The 21283-nt window shown below is 40.8% G+C and overlaps 2 protein-coding genes across 2 annotated transcripts; both read left to right on the top strand.

Moving 5' to 3' along the window:
• Window positions 1-1869: 1869 nt before the first annotated feature.
• Window positions 1870-8697, top strand: clic1 (chloride intracellular channel 1). The gene is made up of 7 exons (XM_053446096.1): window positions 1870-2026; window positions 2284-2348; window positions 4445-4554; window positions 4809-4934; window positions 5378-5484; window positions 5725-5906; window positions 6003-8697. The coding sequence occupies exons 2-7, from the start codon at window positions 2307-2309 to the stop codon at window positions 6162-6164; spliced, it is 729 nt and encodes a 242-aa protein (XP_053302071.1). The 5' UTR covers window positions 1870-2026; window positions 2284-2306; the 3' UTR covers window positions 6165-8697.
• A 6787-nt stretch (window positions 8698-15484) lies between these two features.
• Window positions 15485-21265, top strand: ddah2 (dimethylarginine dimethylaminohydrolase 2). Its single transcript, XM_053446090.1, is given in 7 exon segments — window positions 15485-15615; window positions 16962-17264; window positions 17266-17478; window positions 17981-18169; window positions 19395-19514; window positions 19849-19992; window positions 20539-21265. Coding segments are annotated over 6 exon segments (864 nt in total). The 5' UTR covers window positions 15485-15615; window positions 16962-17186; the 3' UTR covers window positions 20659-21265.
• Window positions 21266-21283: the final 18 nt, after the last annotated feature.

The raw sequence follows: 21283 nt of genomic DNA, 5'->3' as shown, positions 1-21283 counted from the left end.
AAACCGACGACTAATTCGCAATTTTTTTTTGTGAAGCCAAAGCTGCCTTATAACCTGGTTATGAGCGCCCATCAAAAATATATTTTTATATAATATCATTTCTTTTAGTAAAGAAAAATAAACAACAACCACGCATTACATAAACAGTGTGTCGCAGCTCTACATGGAGATTGTCAGACATTATGACTGTCAGATCTGATAGTGATTAAATACTAATTGACAGGTATCTTTTGTATCAGTTGTTGTCTCACTGCATATCAGCTGATCATACAAATGACGCTGTTGTAGTGTTTGGCTGATGGGCAGGAGAAGGGTTTAGTCATCGAGACACAACTGGTTTGTTTCCATTGTATATACAAGAGTGTGTGGGTTGTGGCTAGACGCGTTGACAACAATTGGCAGCTACGGGTGAGTGGTGTTTTCACCACAGCTAGATGAGCGAAGTTATCCATAACTCGCCCCTTCTTCCTGTTAAGTACTTGAAAACCAAGGATGCCCCCTGGTGCATCTAAACGGAACAGTATGGAACAGTGACGACACATTTTCTCTCTAAATAAAGTACAGCTAAATATCCCCCTCTACTGGTGTCTTACTGCACTGCAACACACTGAACTTAAAAATGTTTTCTATTCTGTGTATTTATATATGAGTTTTGCCTCGGTTCTGTGATGTAGCAGCACTTTTACTGCCTTCAGTTGACTTGTGTGTTTCTATGGTGCTTTTGTTTTCTTTTCACATTGAAGCAAAAGGAACAAAAAAATTATTATCCATCTAAGACGGAAAAAAACATATATAGATACTTATTCTGCTGCTATTACAGAGTGGTAAGTAAACTTCTGGGCAGACTAAGCTTACAACAAATGTATATTTGATAGTTTCTTGTCAAACACCATTTTTTTGTGAGTTTCCAGGAGAATCAAATCCTTCTTACTCATTCACCAAAGTGTTAAGACTATCTGTAAGGTTCTTTGTGACACATATTGTCCCAGTGAACTTTATTGTCATACAGACTATACAACAATTAGGAAATTGTGTTTCTCTCTCGCTCCGTGTGCAAACCTAAAAAGGCAAGGACACTAAACACAACTAAAAAGATATAATATATAGACAAAAAATATACATATAGCCATTTCACAGTGGTTGGCTTATTGCATCATGGGTCAAATTCAGTAATAACCATAACATCTGACCCTGTTTTATATATTTAAATAAACCAAAATTATTAGTAAAATTAACCCTTTAAATATATATATCAGTGTGATGGGAACTAATGAAATGACAGAGACCATCTTTGGGAAACGTTTATGTGGTGAGTTTTTGAACTTTGTTGCAGGTCCCACCTACAAACATTTGAGGAGGTGAAGTTTGTACCCAGCCACCAGGGGGCGTTTGAGATGATTGGCTTCATTTTTGGGTAGCTGTCTGTCATGTCGTCCATCTTTATACAAAGTCATCCGCCACATGACTTTCAGCGTTTTAAAATATCTAGCACAGTTTTGGAATCCTCGCGGATCAGCAGGGAGCCACCCTTCAACCACAGGCTAGATGTTGAGGAACCTGTTTCCCAGTTTCTCTGCAGTAATCCCACAAACAGCCAAATTACATGTCAGTTCACAGCGGTTGGATTATTGCACGAAAAGCAAAATTCAATGTAAACATGACACCGGCGAACATTAATAAATTATTTTAGAAAAAAAGTGAAAGAACCCTTTAATTTGCTCAATTGGATTATCTGACAGATCAAAGCTGTGTCTCTTTTGGACTTAATTGCCCCTTAAACTGAATATAAGAGCCCAGCCTCCATCTTTTAACCTCTTGGCTTCGTCCTCGTCTTCCTCATGTAGTGCCCTCAGCGGAGTTTTCTTTTTTTTTGTTCTGGCTCAACGTGTCTTCATGATGAGGTCGTGGCGTCGCTCGTGCACCAGGAAATGGAGGCAGAGCAGCGGTGGATGAGTTGGTAGCTGCGGTTCAGAAACTGGGAGGAGAAACAAGCGAGACGACAGGCGACGACTTCCAGCTCTGAGAGGTACTCCACACTCAAAACAACACAAAGTATCTTTATTGAACTTTATTATTCTTCAAATCGTTAAATCATCTGCAACATCCTGTTTCAAGTTCGCGCTGCAAATGTTTCACTTTGTGTCGCTTCCTCCGGCGGGACTCGAACAGCAACACGGGGGAGATTCCACTGTAGTTTTTTACTCGCTTGTCAAACTCAACTTTCTGTTTCGCTCCGGCTTCGCTTTAACCTCGGGCTCGTGTCTCTAATTCTAAACCTCACAGGCTTCGAGCATCCGCAGGAGAAGATGAGCGACGCGACGCAGCCCAAAGTGGAGCTGTTTGTGAAGGTAAGAGACCGAACCGAGGAGAAAGACGCAGAAGGTGACGCAGAGACACGATGTGACTTTACTGTATTTCAACTACACACATGTACTCCTATCTTAGTGGGGACACTCGTTGACTTAAATCAGTCTCTAGCCCCTTACCATAACCTTAACTGTCACAACTAAATGCCTGACCTAAAACCTAAATCCTCAAACAGCTCAAAAGTGGTAAAAATGGCCCCACTTTCAAAAAGTGCCCTCACTCTGTCGGGTCTATTCTTAAAATGGTCCTCACAACGATATAAGTACACAGCCCCTTCCCATAACCATAAACTAACCCAAAACCCAAGACTTACCTTACCCCCCCCCCCCCCCCCCCCTCATAAGCTTTTGAATTTGTGAGGAACAGACAGAATGTCCTCAAAATGACCAACTCACACCCTCATGTTTGTCCTCCTCCTGTCTCTTAGTGAGGACACTCTAAGAGCCTCTTACCTTAACCATCACAACCAAATGCCTCACCGTCATCCTTACCTTTACCTGAACCCGAACCGAACTCTAACCCTAATCCTCAAACCGAGTCCTAACCCTCAAACGATGGGTCAGAAAGTGAGGACCGGCTCCAAGATTGTCTCACTTTCTCAGAATCTGTAAGTTCTAGTTCTCAAACTGGTCCTCACAAAGATGTCTGTTCAAGTGCACACATCAACATGCTGTAGTGCTGATGTTTGGTGTCTTGTCTCTTCATCTCTGCTATCTCTGTTTATTACACGCTGGTTACGTATCTCTGTCTGTGCTTTCATATCCGTGTCAGTCAGACCACCTGTGCTGACACAACACGCCTCTAAACCACATTAGGACTAATCTAATTAAAAGCACATTAAGATAACAGGCAGACGACTTTAATTTATATTTAGCATGCTAGCCAGGGGACGGCTAATCCCATGTTGTTTGAGCTGTTGCTCCGATATAACCAATATGTCTCCCCCCCTTGCTCCCCTCGTGGTCTCGCACCAGTTTCAATAATGATTCCTCTGTATGAACATGTGAACACAACCCTCTTCTCTTTTTTTTCTTCTCCTCCTTCAGGGGTGAATGATGCTGTTGTAACGTCGCTAAACCCAGTTTTATTTTTATTTCTAGTCGCCCTCCTCCATGACACTCGATCCCTGTAATTAAAAGAATATCTAAGTATAGTTTCACGTGGATAGTGGGTAAAAGTAAAGAGATTTATTTATTACTGTACAGGCTGCACAGGCACAGACCCTTAAAGGAGGTGTAGAGCGAGTGATCATGAGAAACGGCTTCCTACAGCCACACAAAGCACATTTTGCAGCTGTACGGTCATTTCCTGACAGGATGAAACGCTCCATTTCTTCTGATTTATGTTGCTTCCTCACCAAAGAGCTGTTTTCATTGTGGATTCTCATTATTTGATCTCTTAATTGATTGTTCTGTCATTTGAGATGGTCAGAAGATGGTAAAGAAACTACATTTTTCATTTTCAAGAGTCATATGTGATCGTTTGACAAAGTTCTAAAAAAAAAATTCTTCATTGGCTCAATTCGACAAAACTGTAAAAAAGCAAAGCTAGACAAAGACAATGATAATATCTTTACACAGAATGTTTTGTCCAGATGAGAATCAGCCAATAAAAGCATCTCACAGACATATCAGTACCAATGTATATGTTTGCTAATATGAAAACTTAAATTTTATAGAATAAATAAAGCAGAATATCACTTTTGCTGTGTCAGTCAATACAAATTCAAGTTTGTATTTGTGTTTTCATTTCATTTATAGTTATTTTAATAAAAGTTTATGGTTAATCTGTAAAATATCTAGCTTCAATTACATTTCTTTGCCTTAAGGGATTGATACCGATATCTTAGGAATTATTGCCCAATTCTTTTTAATTTAAACATAATATCTAAACATAAAAATGCATATCGCTCTGACTTAAGACCAAACCATCACTTCAAAACCGAAAGGTAATTATTTTATTATCATATACAGAGCTGAGGTGTTAATCAACTTTTCAAGTGACAGAAGTTGGCGACTTTTAAAAAAATCAGTTATTATTTTGTGAATTTTGTTTCATATTTGTTTTTGTTTGCCAGGCAGGGAGCGACGGCCAGAGCATCGGAAACTGTCCGTTCTCCCAGCGTCTGTTCATGGTGCTGTGGCTGAAAGGAGTCACCTTTGATGTTACCACCGTGGATATGAAGAGGTGAAAACACACTTCTCTCGGCTGCCTGTGTGTGTGTGTGTGTGTGTGTGTGTGTGTGTTGTTTCTATTGGCAAAACAGAGGTATGTCCGCTGACTGTTTGAATTCTCCCTAATGTACTGTGGAGCTAGGCTGGCAGGGATTAGCCACAAACACAAGTCATTTCCTTATTCGATTTTTCTTCCATTCGTCTCCTACTGTTAAATCTCCTTCGATCCCTGTGCCTCTGACCGTTTCCTTTTCCCTCCATGTCCAGGAAGCCTGACATCTTGAAGGACCTGGCTCCCGGCGCTCAGCCGCCCTTCCTGTTGTACGGTGGCGAGGTGAAAACTGACACCAACAAGATTGAGGAGTTCCTGGAGGACAGTCTCTGCCCTCCAAAGTGAGTGTTGTTTGAAGAGCTGCAACGAGTAGTCGATACTCACAAAATTAATTAGCAACTAGATGTGATTATTGACTAATCATTTTATATAATTTTTCCAACCAATAATACTTTTTTTTGCCTTTGAAGATCTTTTTAAAAATCTTCTTTTCACTATTTCCTGAGTCAATATTTATTTAAAAACATTTTAACCCAGTCAGATCAGACTCTGTTTTTTGAAAACCTCACACACACATATTTTGGACAAATGATTAACGACTCAAATGAGGGAAATCATTAGTAGGTTAATCATTAATGAAAACAAAGATTTGTTGTGGCTTGTCCCTTAGTTTGACTTCCTCTCAGTTTGTGTGTCATCCTGTAGGAGGGACTCAGACTCCTCTTGGTCTAGGCTTTATATTTTGTACCATATGTGAATTATTATCTATCTTTCCATTGCTTAGATATCCACGTCTGGCCGCTCGTAACCCAGAGTCCAACACAGCCGGCATGGACGTCTTCTCCAAATTCTCTGCTTACGTCAAGAACTCAAACCCGCAGGCCAACGAAAGTGAGTGAGGACCAATCTCTGGGTGTTGAGCCACCTGGGAGTTGGGTGATCTCATTAGCAATGTCCCTGTGGTCGCATGAAAACTGTGTGGATTTAATCGACATGGTTATTTTTTTCAAAACATAATTCACTAAAAAGAAGTCCCCATAGCCCGAACTCAGGGCGGATTATCTATTTCAGCTCTTTAGCTTTGATTACTTGATGAAATATCATATTTTCTGTCTGTGCTCGTGTGCTCAGATCTAGAGAAAGGCCTGCTGAAGGCCCTCAAGAAGCTCGACGACTTCCTCGGCTCCCCACTTCCTGATGAAATCGACGAGAATAGCGCCGATGAGGTCACTTCCTCATCCCGCCCCTTCCTGGACGGCCAAGGGCTTACTCTGTCTGACTGCAACTTGCTGCCTAAGCTCCACATCGTGAAGGTAATCTTCTGTTTAAAGCGCCGCAGCACAGAGACGGTGCCTGGGTTGAATAGCAGGCGAATGTGTTTTGTGATTTATTGCTTGTGTCCACTGCAGGTGGTGTGTTTGAAATACAGGAAATTCAGCATCCCTCAGTATCTGACGAACCTGTGGAGGTACCTGAATGCTGCGTATGCCCGGGAGGAGTTTGCCTCCACCTGCCCGATCGACGACGAGATCCACATCGCTTACTCCTGTGTAGCCAAAGCTCTCAAGTAGGAGGACAGCAGGATGCACAAGTCGCACATACACCAGCAGAACAACACACAAAAAGCACAAAAACAACACCCATTCAATCTGCAAGCAACGTGATGGCTCTGATGCTCTGTTCCTGCAGCTTTTATGTCCGTTCCCTTGTTTCATGCAGCTTTAAAAGTCCATATTCTGCCCATCACGGTTTCATAGCCAACCAAAAACATTCAAAACTATTTGGAGGATGCTCCCTTCCGCTATCGAGCCACAAAGTTGTTACCATCTACGCAGACAATTCGACCTCATAGTTTCAGCTGCAGTCGTGCACTCATCCACAAGTGTCATGGGATGTAGTTGTCTCTCGTATCTGTAAAGTTTTCTTTCACTCACAAGTCTGTGTACTTGAAACAAATGGGTTCTTTCCGGACTCATACAACATCCGTCCAGTAGCTTTTGTGAAACCCTGCTAATTTACAGACAGAAAAACAAAGCAAAAACATAACCTGCTTGGCCAAGGTAAAAAGTTCATTCCATGTTAAAGTTATGTCACCGCCAAACTTGTTGACTGCCCTCAAATTATCTGAGTTTTCCTGCACAACCTCATCACGTTGCCTGAAGACACACACACACACTCACTTAAACTACAGCCTTGCTTGTGTACATTTCCCCCATCAGTAGATTTATACTGTAACGTTGGAAATGTTTCTTCATCCCTACTCGACAATCGGCTCGGTTTACACCTAATATTTTGTATTAAGGGAGAATCAAACAGACACAACGCTGCCTATGAGATCAGACTTTCACTAGAACCTCGCAAGCCTCCTACAAGCTGATTCAGCTCTTATTTTCTATCTTGGTATTAAGGACCAGGAACAAGGCCTTGTATTTTTTTTGTAAAACCAACTTTCTTTCAAACAGTGTTTTATTCTTTCACTCGGAGAGGAACCACATTAGGGGGGCAGAGCTGAAAATGGTTGTAGACAGGAAACGGTTTCAATAGACTCGGGCTTCCTCTTTCTCTGCTCCCACAGCAGGCGCGGAGGATTATTCAAGATTAACTAGCTTGGTTGTGATCCGCTGTAAGAGCCTCCTCTGCTCTACCTGTCATGTATGAAGTATGTTAATGTAGTTGAAGAATCCCTATGAATGAAGGAGATCGGGTCGTCAGTGGAGGAAGAGGTGAAGGTCGTTTGTTGACTGCAGAAGTTTTCAGTGCAAACACTCGAGCGGCCGCCTGCAGCAGCTCGAGCTCTGTCATGTTCCTCATGACGTTGGGGGGGGGGAGGGGGTGAAGCAGAACTAAAATGTAGAAATGCACAAAATGAAAATAGGATCTGCAGTTTTATGTTGGAGTTTGTAATTAATTCAAAGAAAAGGCTCATGTTGTTTATATTATCAGCGAAAAGACCAATACGGTGTGCTTGTCTCTCTCTGTACTTTCTGTTCCGAGCCGCAGTGATAAGTCAATTTACAGATTATTTGATTAATAAGAATTGAATCTGTAACTAGTTTGATAATCAAATAATTGTCGTAAAATTAGTGCCATCCCTCAAAACTGATCTATTGACTTCCTGGCGATTCCTGACATTTAAGCTGACCGTGGTTAACACTGCACCACCGGAAATCACTTTTTCTTCGTCGTCGCTCCTTAAAAATATTTGCCAAAACTGCTGGTTTCAGGCAGCAAAAGAAAAGAAAAACTCTCTGTACCAGCAGCTTGTCTAGAGGATTTTATAAACCGCAGGGCACCGTGCACGTTAACATTTACTGAGGCTGTTTGCGATTAAAACTTAATTTTAACAGTAGGCCGCGGTTTAGACATCTTTTTGGTCGGCGTCTTCATATGTCGGGTCTCTCAGATCAGAGACGAAATGGAACCTAAGTGCAATTTAAACTGAAAAGACAATCCTGTGCACAGACTTTGAGTTTAAACATGTGGTGTCATCACAGTTGGTTATTTTTCCCCCCAGATGTTTAATGAAACATGTTGAACCCCTCCGCTGTCTTTACTGCTTTGTGTAATTCAAGTGTTGATGAAACCGAATGTTGTACTTGACTGAATTGTTTTGGATTTCATCTACTTTCAAACACGTTTAAAGGGATCGAGTCTGACTAATTTAATAGTTAATGTATTTCAATATCTCTTCTCTCCGAGACAAAGAGTTTTTCATTCTCCCTGTTTGACTTCATACAATTTCAGGGACCATTCAACCTGTTACATTCATTTATTGTCATTAGTTTTGTTTTTAACCCTTGATTATTACTATTTTTTATCTTTACCATGCATGGGACCTATATTGTGCTTTTCACTTTGTTTCCTGCCGCTTTGCATTTTCCTTCAAGTATTTTAGCCGTTGTCTTTTTTGCCCAGCTGTTTGCCATGTAGTTTGAAGCAGTTGCACTTAAACGTCCGCAGATTGAAACCGGTGCTGTGGACATTAAATAACAATAAAAACAACCAAACTAATAGCACAGCAGAAATGTATTTTATACTTAAAAGCTCTTTAAAAAAAACACATTTATTAATGTCCCAATAAAAATATCCTCATGATGAAACAAACTGTGACAAATGTGTTTTCATTTTTAATCCATGTAGAGAGTAACTTTGACATTTGAGATGAAAGAAATTGTCGGAAAAGATACAAACAACAAATTGTCTGTTAGAAGCAGTGCATTAGAATCTTAGACAGAAACATCTGAAAACATGTAACATGTAACTTTAAAACAGTTTTATTTTGTTGCAGGCAGGGATGAGTATAAGAGGTATAATTCATGAGGTGATACTTTGAAGTATATTTTGTATATTTAGTTATTCCTTCATTTTCTAAATTGTGTTTGGCATTTTAATGATCTTTTATTTTGTTTAATCCATAACATATTTTATTTTCTATTGAATGGTTTACCACCTGGAGGTCAGACATATAAAGAGACCAAGTATAATTCTACTTATATAAATTTTTTATAGGCTTTTCTGTAATTTTTTCTCTGTTAAGTTGTATATTTGACAACATCAAAGCATATGTTTTTGTTGTAATCCACATTTTACCTAAGGTTTTAGTCGGCAATGTATAGTAAAATGTAGTAGCATATATTATTACAGGTTTTTCAAATCTATTTAACTGAATAACTACTGTTATTTGCCGTGTGGCCATGTTTATACTTTTTAAAAGCAGAAAAGCTTTAAGCCTTCTTTCGTGCCTAAGTGCACATACACTTTTATCCAATCTTTTCCAGATGATCTCTCTCAAGGCACCTACAACCCCTTCATCCGATGGTTCCAGCTTCAGGTGAGCAGCAGAGCGAGTACCGGCACGAGGCATAGAGTGACTCCTCTCCAGCTGAGGGCAGCAAACGACACGGCACCGTTGCACAGGTCAGTGTCACAGCAGACGTTGGTGTAGTTGAAGTAGAGGCCCGAGGCGTACTTCTGTCCACTCACGCCACACTGGGCGGGGACGGCACAGCTCTTCTCGTACATCGTCAACTGTAGAGCTCCTGTGAGAGCAGGCAGAGGACAAGAGATTTATTGTGGTGCAGTGATGTGGAACAGATGGAAATAATGTTTGATATTTATACGATAAAATAAATAGAATAGAAATAGATGAATAACCATTTATTTACCTTTCTTGAATCAGAGGTAAGACTGACTTATTAATAAGATATTTATTCTTGGTAGGTTTTGTTAGCTCGGGTGTTCACCATCGTCCACTGTGATACTAACTTATACAATGGTGCAGTTTTTCTTTAATTAATGTTGGTGACATTAGAATCATGAAAGAATTTTAATGAAAAAAACAATTCATTGCACAACTTTAAATCTAGAAAGTTTCTGAAGAGTTGATTCCAAATACATGAAATCAGCTGATTTTCACAATAATTTCTCAAAATTTTGTTAGATTTGGTGCTACACTTGTTTATCTTATAAATATCAAAAGATGTTAGGACACCATGTTTACTGAAGTGATTCTCACGGGTTAGTGTCACCTTATAAGAATCACCAGAAAAAACAAGAAGTAGATTAACATCAGTTTCCCTTTATGAGGTCACTTCTTTACTAGTTTAAAGAACACTTGGCGTTTACTTGGTGAACAGTGTTTGAACTGTCGTTACAGAAAGGATGACAGCATCTGCTCATTTAGTTGATTCCGGGTGTAAACACGTATATTAAAGTTAAAGATTAAACTCTGCATTTCTCTTTAAATCCAGACGTCTGCAGATGAAGATGAAACAAAACTGTCTTCATAAATACAGACGGTACATTTGTAGAGTCCCAGACAGTTCTCTGCACAATGAGCCTTTGTTTGCTCATTCATGACCATTGTGCCCTAGATAATCAAAAAATAACCTCATCCACACACACACACAAACTCACACACACACACACATCCATGTTCACATGTCTTTGTGTGACATAGCTATGACAACTAAAATTCTAAACCTCTAATCAAACCCTGAAACCACATCAAGTCCTTATAAAACTCCTGGACCTCAAAAGTAACGCTGGGGTCAGGTTTTCAGACCCCGTAAGACAGTAAAACGAGTCCATATACAGGCGTGTGCACACATACCTCGTTTTCCGATTGCAGTACTCGACAGGCAGCGCTGCTCGGCCGGACACTCCTGAGGAAACCTGAGGCAGCCCAGAGGAGAGATGGCGGGAAACACACAGGTGTAACAGCGCAAACAGGCTGACGGGGGAAAAATAGAAGAAATTGAAAGATTACACACACACACACAAATCGAGTCAAACACTCGTTGAGTCCACTTTTGCAATATTTCCACCATTGAGTTTAAAGGATCTATCTATTCCTCTAACTTCCTAACTGGCCTTGAGATGAGGGACAAATTTCCACAGGCCTCTTTTTTTTCAAATATGTTTTCCAAAGTTTATCTGTAGCAGATTTATCCCAGGAAATTAAACAAATAAAATGGTTTATCATCTTTTTAGTGTTAAATCCCCCCCCCCCCCCCTGTTTTGTTGCAGAGACAAAAAATGTATTAAGAAATTTAAAACTGAAACGTACCTGCCAACGGAAAAAAACACAGGAAAACAAAGAGAAGCCGTTTCATGATTCTTCCAGTGCGACGTCTCCAAAAGTGTTCAGGTAACTCTTCAAGCTGCTTGATACAGAAAATAAAATCCCCTCCTGTCGCTACGAGTCTCTCATTGAACTAACTGCAGCTGATCTACGCCCTCAACCCCTTCCTAAATTCAATTAGTTTTTCTCAAAAGTCCAAACTCTCGTCCTCATGTTGACATTTACTTTCTTTCTTACACTTTTTTTTGCTGTGGCCCTTCCTCACTTATTATCAGTGGCCTGAGTTTTTCTTTTGCTCATTGGTTGAAATTAAATGCTTGTGTTGGCCCGGCAGTCAGCATCTCCTCCCTAAGAGTTAATTGTGATCAGTTGACGCAGAGGAATACAGATTTAAAATGCAAATGATCTCTATCTGAAACAAATCCTCTCAGCGTTTTTTTATCATTTCTTATTAATGAACAAACAAGGACAAAGCAAATGAGATAAGAACATTTTCTCAGTTCTCTGCTCTGACTTGTTCTTTACTTGAGTATTTCCATTTCATGCTACTTTATACTTTTACTCCCTGACAATTCTAGGAACAATAGGGACAAGTTAGTGTAAAATTACTTAACCTGTAACAAGACTGTACTTTAGTTTTATTAAATAAATAAATAGAAAGACCAAAATCACCTGAATGTTCGGGGATTTAAAACGTTACTCATCATTTTTATTCATCACCACTCTGGTGCTAGTCTATTTCACATATATAGAAAGAAACACAATCTGTTATTTGGATAACTACGTGTGTGTTTATGTATGTGTGAGATAACGGATACAAAATAAAGTCAGGAAGTCAGAATGAGTCAGATAAAGTCAGTGGAGTGAAGGAAGAGTCAGCAGATAGAGGAACGCAGAGAGAGAGAGAGAGAGTCTGTTTAACTGAATTATCCTTCAGGCTGTAATGGGAGACGTGAGGCCAGCATGCAGGCCAGTCTGCTGACAGCAGTCTTGTGATGGACGGATCCTAACGGGCTCAGACTGATAAGCTGTTTACCACTTAATTAATTACACAGAGAAAAGCCTGAAAAACAGTTGGGTGTATAGGTTGGGACGAAGACGGCGTGTGAGCAGGATGACGAAAAGGTCGTAAATATCATTTTGGTGTGAAACCGAAAGTATGAGAGTGTGTTCTCAGATTATGTTTCTTATATTATTCTCACGTGGCTGTTGACCATGCTGTTGACAGATGATTTTTTTTGTCTTAACTTCCTCGAGAAATGTACAATCAAGAAATGTATATCTTGCGAAAATGTGGAACAAAGTTCTCTTCAGTCCATATTTAAGATTTGCTTGAGCTAAGAAATACAGTTGTATGATCACAAACATTTCAATTAGGTGATGACATTGTTTGACATAAAGATGTTTTGTAAAATATAGATTTGAATCTGCATTCGCTAGTTCTAGTCTCTTTTAACACTCTTTTAAAACTGACAATTAAATGAAACACTTACAAATTAAGAATCAGTTTTCTTCCAGTCATCACTAATGAATCTGCAAAACTTCAACCATAGACTGTTTTTAAATATTTACGACCTGAAAGCTCCTCTAAAGTGATTCCAAAGTGTATCGTTGCCCCCTGGTGGCTCGCTGTAGTATAGGTCACAAATTCCACCTCCTCCATGTTAGTGGAAATTGACCAAACAAAAAAGACAAATAATGAAAAATGTGTCAAATAAGATTTCGGTCGTTTAGTGTGAAATTTGGTTTTTAAGTTGGTTATTAATGACCCAACCGTACTGGGCAAGATGGCGATGTTCGTATATCCAGTTTCTGAATAGTGGAAGAATGTGGACACATTTCATCCGTCTTTATTTACAGTCCAAGGTTCAAACCTGAGTTTATGGGCACCTCATTCACACAAAATACATTTGTTAATGTCTCTATGAATTCTAAGCAAACACAGGCCAGTTGGAAAAACGTGAGGACAGAAGTTTCCCTTTAACTCTAAAGTTGTGTTTAAGTGCAGCGTGTTAAACCCAGCCATGTGATATTTGACAGGGATGTTTTCTGTGCTGGCTGAAGGATCTCTTTGGACAGATGGTTCTTTAATCCCGTCTGTGTCCTCTACGTCCCATCCCCCACCCCTCCCTCTTCATCCCTCTGCTTCTACACAAACCTCACATTTCTTTTACTGTTGACTGATGATACACTGAGTTCGTTTCTTTCATCTTTAGTCACCGTGTGGCCTCCGTATCTCTGCCGCTCTGTCGCCGAACAACCTGGAGCAGCTGCACTTCAGCCGTTTCAAAAAGTAGTTGCACAAACTCAATCGTCCAGATTTACATACACAAAGCTCCCAGCCATCTGTTACCTAGGATGTGTTTCTGCATGGCAACATCACCGCTGTCCAAATCTACAAATATCACATTGGCCAAAAAGCGGTTTGCAGGTTTAACAGAGGGAACAATCAACAGGAGAGCTTCTCATCTGGGGTCTGACCAGGGAACCTGTTTATTTCAGTCTCTGCTGAGTCTTACATCATTTGACCCACATTTCCAGGAAAATCAGATTATTATTATTTTTTGGCCATGTCACGAAGACAAAACCAGACAGCGAGGGATCAGCGAGGACTCAGTAATTCAGACAAAGGCCTTTGTCTATGATGAGTTAGATCAGAGGAATAGGAGGAAGACGAGTGAAGTGAACCCTGTTTATACACACAGGTCATATTAATCAACTGTAAACCTGGTAAATTAATAATTAATGCAAACATTTATCTAGACCTCTGTTGCATAGATAGATAGATAGATAGATCTGTTTACATTTTTTTATATATTTAGAAACTTATAAAATATATAGAAGCAAACTTTCCAGTTGTGATCTGATCTTTCATAAACTATTCATCAGGATTATGGCGGATATGTAAAAAATACCTTCATATAAAGTATTTTATTTTAACACCAGGAAAAGGGTAAAGAGAAAGTGTCAGAAGTTAAGATGTTCAGAGTTGGGCCCTGTTCTATTTTTCTTATATTATATCATGTTGAATTAACCTGGTTTCTTTTATACACTGAGTGACATAGAGGTTTTTGTTTTCTTGTCAATAAGTCGGTCAAAACAGAGAATAGTTTATGTTTTGAGGGAAATCAGCCTCACGTAAGACTTCAAATATTTGTTTGTTTGTTACTTCACAATATCATAGTTCCGTAAAGTACAATTCTAAACAGTAAAGTGACTAGATTTTGATTAGTTTAAAATCAACTAATGCCTTATGTTAACGAAGATAAAAGTCTCCTTTCGTGTTCATCTGAAGGTGTTTTAATAAAGTTATTGATTTTAAATTGATTGGTTGTGTTTATTGTGTGTAAATAAATTTAATCAAACAATATTTAAAGCTGCTACAACAGTGCCTGTAGAGGAAGCAACTCAAATCAACGCTGATTGGATCCGGACAGGACGTGTGGGGGATGGGGGGGTGAGATGGAACTGTTGGAGAGAGATTTGTCAAGCTGACCATAAATACACGAAGAGGACCAGAAGCTGAACCACTATTATTTTCCAAAATAAGAGCATTATGGTTGACAAATAAGGCCTTTTAAAAACTTGTTTTGCTTTCTGATTCTGGGTTTTAATTCATATCATTCATTATTTAATTAAAACTATCAGAAAGGGAGGAGACATCAGATCCTTTAGTTACATTAAATATGAATGCAACAGTATAGATTATTTTCATCAGCTCATACTGAATCCAAAGGTGTTGTGTTATATTTCACTTGATCTTTATTACTCTATAAATGTTGTTTGAAATGCTCAAGAAGAAGCAACATGTCACAATCAGTCTAATCAAACCTTTAATTAGAACTTCTTTATATTTATATTTATATATTTATATAAGTGTTTTTATATTGTTACTTTTTAGGTGTTTTCTCTTATTTGCAATATTCCTTTGTGCCATTTACTCTGTTTCTGTTTTCAACGTTCAGTTGTGGCAGTCTTAACTGTTCTAAAATTGTTGGATATCAAAATACTAACTAATTAATAGATTAAGCTTCTCATCTCTAATTTTGCATTATTTATTTATATTTTGTTTGGCAATTTTATGTATAACAAAACATTGTTTTTTTTAATACTTAGTGCATTTTTTCTTTGTAAAATGTTGACAAATAAATGTGGTGTAAAAAGTAAAAAAATGTCAAAGTAACATTATAAGTTCATTAGGTGGAAAGTTCTTAAAGTAAAGTACTCAAAGTTATTCAAATATGTACAATTTATTAGATACTTTTTCACCATTGGACACATTTATTTTGAAAGCAGTGACCGGAACTACTCGGCTCCACGGCGGCCATCTTGACAGGTGTCTGAGGGCACACAGGGAATAACGGAGCGGGGTCTGTTAGGAAATTAAATCACTGCGGAGGGAAACGAGGTCGAGCGGCAGGAATCGAACCTTCAACCCGGTGAGCGACAAACACACCTTTAAATACTCGTCATGTTGGAGACTCGTGTGAATGTTGCGGTCAGTTTCCTGCTGTTTTGTCGGGAGGAGACGGAGTTGATCCGCGGGGCGGTGCTCCGCTGCTCCTCCAGATGCGTTGTGTTCTGGCTGATGTTCACCTCGGTCTCTGCAGCTGCACAAAACAAACACACCTTTTTGCTCAACTTGCTGCTTGAGGAGGAAAAATTACTTTTTAGTGAAACTCTTTTAAAAGTGTTAAAAGTTCCCCTGGTTTGTTTGGGGGGGGGGGGGGGGGTGGGGGGGGACACATCCTGTGTGGAATAGCCCCAGTGGGAGTCTGTGATTTTCAGGAACTTGATGAAAGAGCGATTGTTCCAGATGTGAACCGGAGTCCAGAAGAAGAAAAGCTCTGCAGCAGATTGTTTGAATAATGTTTCTTTAGGATCTGAGTCTGCAGGACAATGATCCTGTTGTTTACTCTTTGCTCGGTCATCTCTCTCTCTCTCTCTCTCTCTCTCTCTCTCTCTCTCTGTTGTTTCAGCTGCATGTGGATGGTTTTATTATAATAATAATATATAAAAGTGAACTTTATCTGCAGCTTTACGATTAAATCCAAAATATGAAATAAGATGGATCGATAGGAACAGGGTGGCAATGAAACTAAGACGTGTGGTGGGAGTTTCCCTCCAATCCGTTGGTGCATAACTACGGAAAACTATACTTCCCCAAAGTTATTGTAGTTCATTTTAGGTTTATTTAGCAGGAAGACCCGAGGGGACTGTGAGGAAGATACTGGGATGAACAATCGATGGATTTAATTGAAAACCAAGTCACCAAGTCTCAAAAGTAATGTGATCTACAACCTAACCAGGGAAGAAGGAGGCTTCTGTTTTATAATGAATACAAATTGACATTGAAAAACTCCTGAAATGCAGGTTCAGATGAAACTTTAGATTAGTTCATCAAATGTGCACAGAACAGCAACACAAGTCTAGAGCTTAAAGACATTAAACAACAACACAAAGCAAGCGGAGCCAGAGTGGAGGAGATGAGGTCGACAGCTCTTCACCTCGAGTGTTGACATTGACCCCAAATGTCTGAATCAGGATCAAACATCAGCGTTTCTTAAACACACACAATTTGTAGATGCTAGCAGTTTCGAGATACGATCGGAGCAGCTCTCCCTGCTGTTACAGTACTAACTGAATCACCGAGGGTTATCATGGTAGTTAAAGATTGAGACGGTAAAACGAACTGTCAGGAGTCATTGTCGTGTTCGGCCGTTTCCCTGATGTGTCTGTTTCCTTCTCTCTAAAGCTGAGGTGGTCTGTTTCTGTCGCTCTGCAGACGGAGGAGCAGCCGGTGAAGCGGTGAGATGAGAGAGGAGCCACAGTGATGAAGATGAAGATGCTCTCTCCGCTCCCCTCTGGACCTCCTGATTCATCCAATTAGCTTCCACGGCTCATCTCCCTTCATACACAATCGCATCTATCTCACTGGCTCCTTTTGGCTGAACACTGACCCTCGCTACCACTTCACAAACAGCCTCTCTGTAAGAAAACATGGCCCAACATGTGTCCATATGGCCGCTTCACCCACGCCGTGGTGCGGGGCATCCCAGAGACCTTTGGGAAGGCCGCGGCAGACGCCCCGGGAGAACGGCGAGGCCTCGGTGGACCTGGCCAAAGCTCAGCGTCAGTTCGGCTGCCTGACGGGAGCCCTGAGGCAGAAGGTGGGCCTGCAGCTCATCGAGATCCCCCCCGACCCGGACCTGCCAGAGAGCTGGAGGATGGAGGACGTGGCGGTGATCCAGGGCGACACAGCGCTCATCACCAGGCCCTTCAAGCAGCAGAGACGCAGCGAGGTAAACACCAGGAGGGGGAAGAAGATGCTTTTAGTGACCCACTTCCTCTAATCTGAGGATAAAGCACTTAATCTTGCTTCGTGAGATAAACAGGCAGCGAGGAGAAGCCTTTTGTTTCAGTTCATAACATCGTGGTGTACGAAGAGAGGGAAATGAACTGGCAATGAATTATCTTTCATGGTTCCAGTATTGATACATAATTAACTGGATGAATAGATGGATTTAGTTTCCTTTGAGACTTGAGAGTAAAATGCAGAAAACAACCTGTTAAATATGACTCATTCATTATTGTGACACATTATTTAAGAGCTGTAGGAAATAATGGACCAATTAAATAAAACATTGATAAAATATTAAACCCTCATTTTTGTTTATATCGACAAAACAGGAATTAATCAGGAAAAACAGCTCAAAAGTCTCAAAAAAACTGAAATTAATTGTTCAGCTATTATTGGCAAGTATATGATTTGTATACGTTTGTTCTCTCTCTCCGTGTCTCCAGGCGGAGGCGGTCCGGAGGGTGGTGTCGGAGCTGAACCTGACCGTGGTGGAGATGGGGAACGAGGAGGGCGACTCCGGAGGAGCCACGCTGGAGGGCAGCGACGTCCTCTTCACCGGGAGGGAGTTCTTCGTCGGCATCTCGTCCCACACCAACCGCAGAGGAGCCGAGGTGCTGGCTGACACTTTCAAGGTAAGAGGCGGATGAATGAATGTGAATCTGTGCAGGGATCAGAGTCCGACCTCTGGCTGCCTCGGTGTAAACATCAGACAAAAGCTCCTCAATAAACCCTGAAGTAACCAGTGGAGTTCCAGTTTGTCGCCAGTGCAACAAAGATGGTTGTGTTGCCAATATTCATGTCAGAAGATGAACCCCTGCTGCCAAAGTGAGCAGGTTGCCACTTGCTGCAATGCATTTGGGGAATTATAGTCTGTAAACAGTGATGAATGAGGTTGTTCCTTTGTCCAAATAACAGAGACCACACAGAGCGAGGGACCCTCTGGCTCCACACACCAGTATTGATCCCCTCACTTCACTTAAGTGCAGGTCACACACTTTGTTTTTTAACACACACACACTTTTCATCTGTGTGTGCTGGGTGGGGGTTTGTGTGAGTGTGTTGTCAGTCTGGTATGAATCAGTGAGTGTGTGTGTGGGAGGTTTCATGTGGTCAGATCAGGAGGGAGGGGGTGAAAGAGGAAGAGCAGCAGATTGAACAGATCATGTTTCAGTTGTAACTCGAGGTTTCACAAGGCTTCACTTCATTTTCATTCAGAAACTCCAGTGTTAGACATGTTCAAGTGCCCCCCCCCCCCCCCCCCCCCCCCCCCCCCCCCCCCCCTCGTCTGTTGTTGTTAGTTAGCTGGACTATGCTAAATCTACTCAGTTGATTTTCAGATCATTTTGTGGAGGGGCTCGGGTTGTGACCAAAGGACGAACCCATTACATACTAGATCGGATCCGGATGAATGGGCGGATCTTTAACATTGTGAGATTGGGCGTTAGCTTTGGAGGAGGAATTGGATCTCCGGGTGCTGAAATACTCAAATGATTTCCACCAAATTAGGTTGTGAGATGAGGCCTGAGTCCGGGAAGAAACCATCAAAGTTTGCTGCAGATGTAGATCAGTTAAGTGTTGGATTCAGAAAATGATTTCTCACTTTCTTCAACATTGCAACAGGGCATGGATCTTGATTTTTATAAATCAGGCATGTTTACTGTTTCCAGTTTGGTGCATATTCAAGTAAAGCTCTGAGTGTTTTGTTGTTGAGGAATTGACATTTGGGGGAAACAATGAACATGTGGCTATAAGTGGTAAATTAGAATTGGGGGGGGGACTGTACTTAAACCTGCACGTGTATCTGTGTGTTTGTCTGTGTGTGTGAATTCAACCTTTCAATCTCCAACTGCTTTGCAGGACTTTGCCGTGTCCACTGTCCCCGTCTGTGGTGGAGCCCGACTGAAGAACATCTGCTCCATGGGAGGACCAGACACGATCATCATCAGCAACAGTGACGGGGCCAAGAAGACACTCCGGGTACGGATGACATTTTTGAATACCATGAGCAGTTAAACAAGATAACGAGTATTATTTAAAATCATACTTTTCAAATTTTCTGTCAACAGTCATTAACTGTTTCTCTGAGTATTAGAAAATCATTCATTAGTCAGACTCTAACATCTCTCCCTTGTTATTTATCATGTGTGTGTTTCTCTCCTTTGTCCTAATGTGAACCAGACACATCATCTCAACGCTGCTGACGTCATGTTATTAATGCGGCTGTCCTCGAGTGTGTGTGTGTGTGTGTAATGCTGGGTGTGGTCTACTGCACTAAGCTTGTGTGTGTGTGTGTCTGTGTGTGCGTCTCCAGATGATGGAACAGCTGACCGATCACCACTATGAAATCCTGACGGTCCCAGAGGAAGTGGCCGCAAACTGCATCTACATCAAAGGTCCATCGAAACGCGACTTCCTGTTGCACCGGCCTGCGGAGGAGTGTCCTGAGAGCGTCTCTGTGAGTACAGCCAGAACCTCCACGTTCAAAAGGAGCCTCGTCTCTGTCAAATTAAAGGATTTTCATCTCTCCTTCATTGTTTCTTATTGGGATTAAGAGGGTAGCCCAGCGTTAATAGCTTCTTTCCCCAGGAACTACGAACCTTTGCAGGAATTCTGCGTTTCAATCGCAGGCCCCAGGAAAATCTAAATATAGCATTCAAGGCAGGCAACTTAAGGAAAATCTGAAAATGATGACAGAAACAGAAATGATGAAACGCTTGGAGCAGATTAGTTGTTGTTGTTGCTCTTTGCAAAGTTGAGTCTATCGTCATAATTAAAGACTCATAATCAACTTTTAGATATTGAAGAAAAGAGGAACTACAGTGAAGATAAATCCCTAAAGTCATGGTGTGATATTTTTCCTTCTATGTCCTCTGATTCTAGCCAGGGAAGCATTCTTTCCTTCTTTTGTTGGACTTCTTCCTCTTAGTGTGTTCTTCCAGCTCAGTGTGTTCCACTGCAGACGGGTGTGAGTCTAGATGAGTAACTTGTTTCCCTTCCCCAGGCCTTCCAGAAGCTGCAGGACTACACCCTCCTGCCTACAGCCTGCAGCGAGGCCTCCAAACTGGGAGCGTCTCTGTCGTCGCTCTGCCTCCTCATCAACAGAAAACACACTTATTTCTGAAGGCTCCGCTCAGTTTATTACAGAGCATTTAACCTGCACGTGTTCATGTAGCAGTGGAGGCGTCACCCACTTTCCCCTCATCAAAATCCTTGTCTATTTATTGTTATAGGAAACACTGACATGCAGTATTTGTATGAAGGAGAGTATGATCCATCTGTTGCTGTGGTTGCCAAGCTGATTGTTGGCACAGCTGCCCCCTGTTGGACAAACAGTGCAGCCCATTAAGTCTTAAGACCACTCATGAAACCACTGAACTCATCGTTAGTTTCTCACTGTTCAATTGGTCGCTCGTGAACTGACGACGCTTTGCAGAAACTGACGGATGTAAAATAAAAGTTTAAAAATTTTATAATCTTCCAACGCCTATTTCAGTTTGCTAAACTTTATATACCTGTGGTACAAAAATCTAATTCCAACCCATTTATAGCTTTTACATAATACAAGTTTGGCATTAATTTCATGACAAAATAGCTGCAAGTTAATTTGCTTTAACTTTTTCAATATATGCTGTTGTAGATGTCAATACAATTCTACTTGTTCATCTTGCTCCTGTTTAGTTTACTTGGAACACAGTATAAAGAAATAATAAATACAGATGTGAAGTTAATACTGCTTTGTCTTTATT

The sequence above is a fragment of the Pleuronectes platessa genome, chromosome 18 (assembly GCF_947347685.1).
Source record: "Pleuronectes platessa chromosome 18, fPlePla1.1, whole genome shotgun sequence".
Lineage (NCBI taxonomy): Eukaryota > Metazoa > Chordata > Actinopteri > Pleuronectiformes > Pleuronectidae > Pleuronectes > Pleuronectes platessa.
This window is presented reverse-complemented; position numbering and strand designations above follow the sequence as displayed.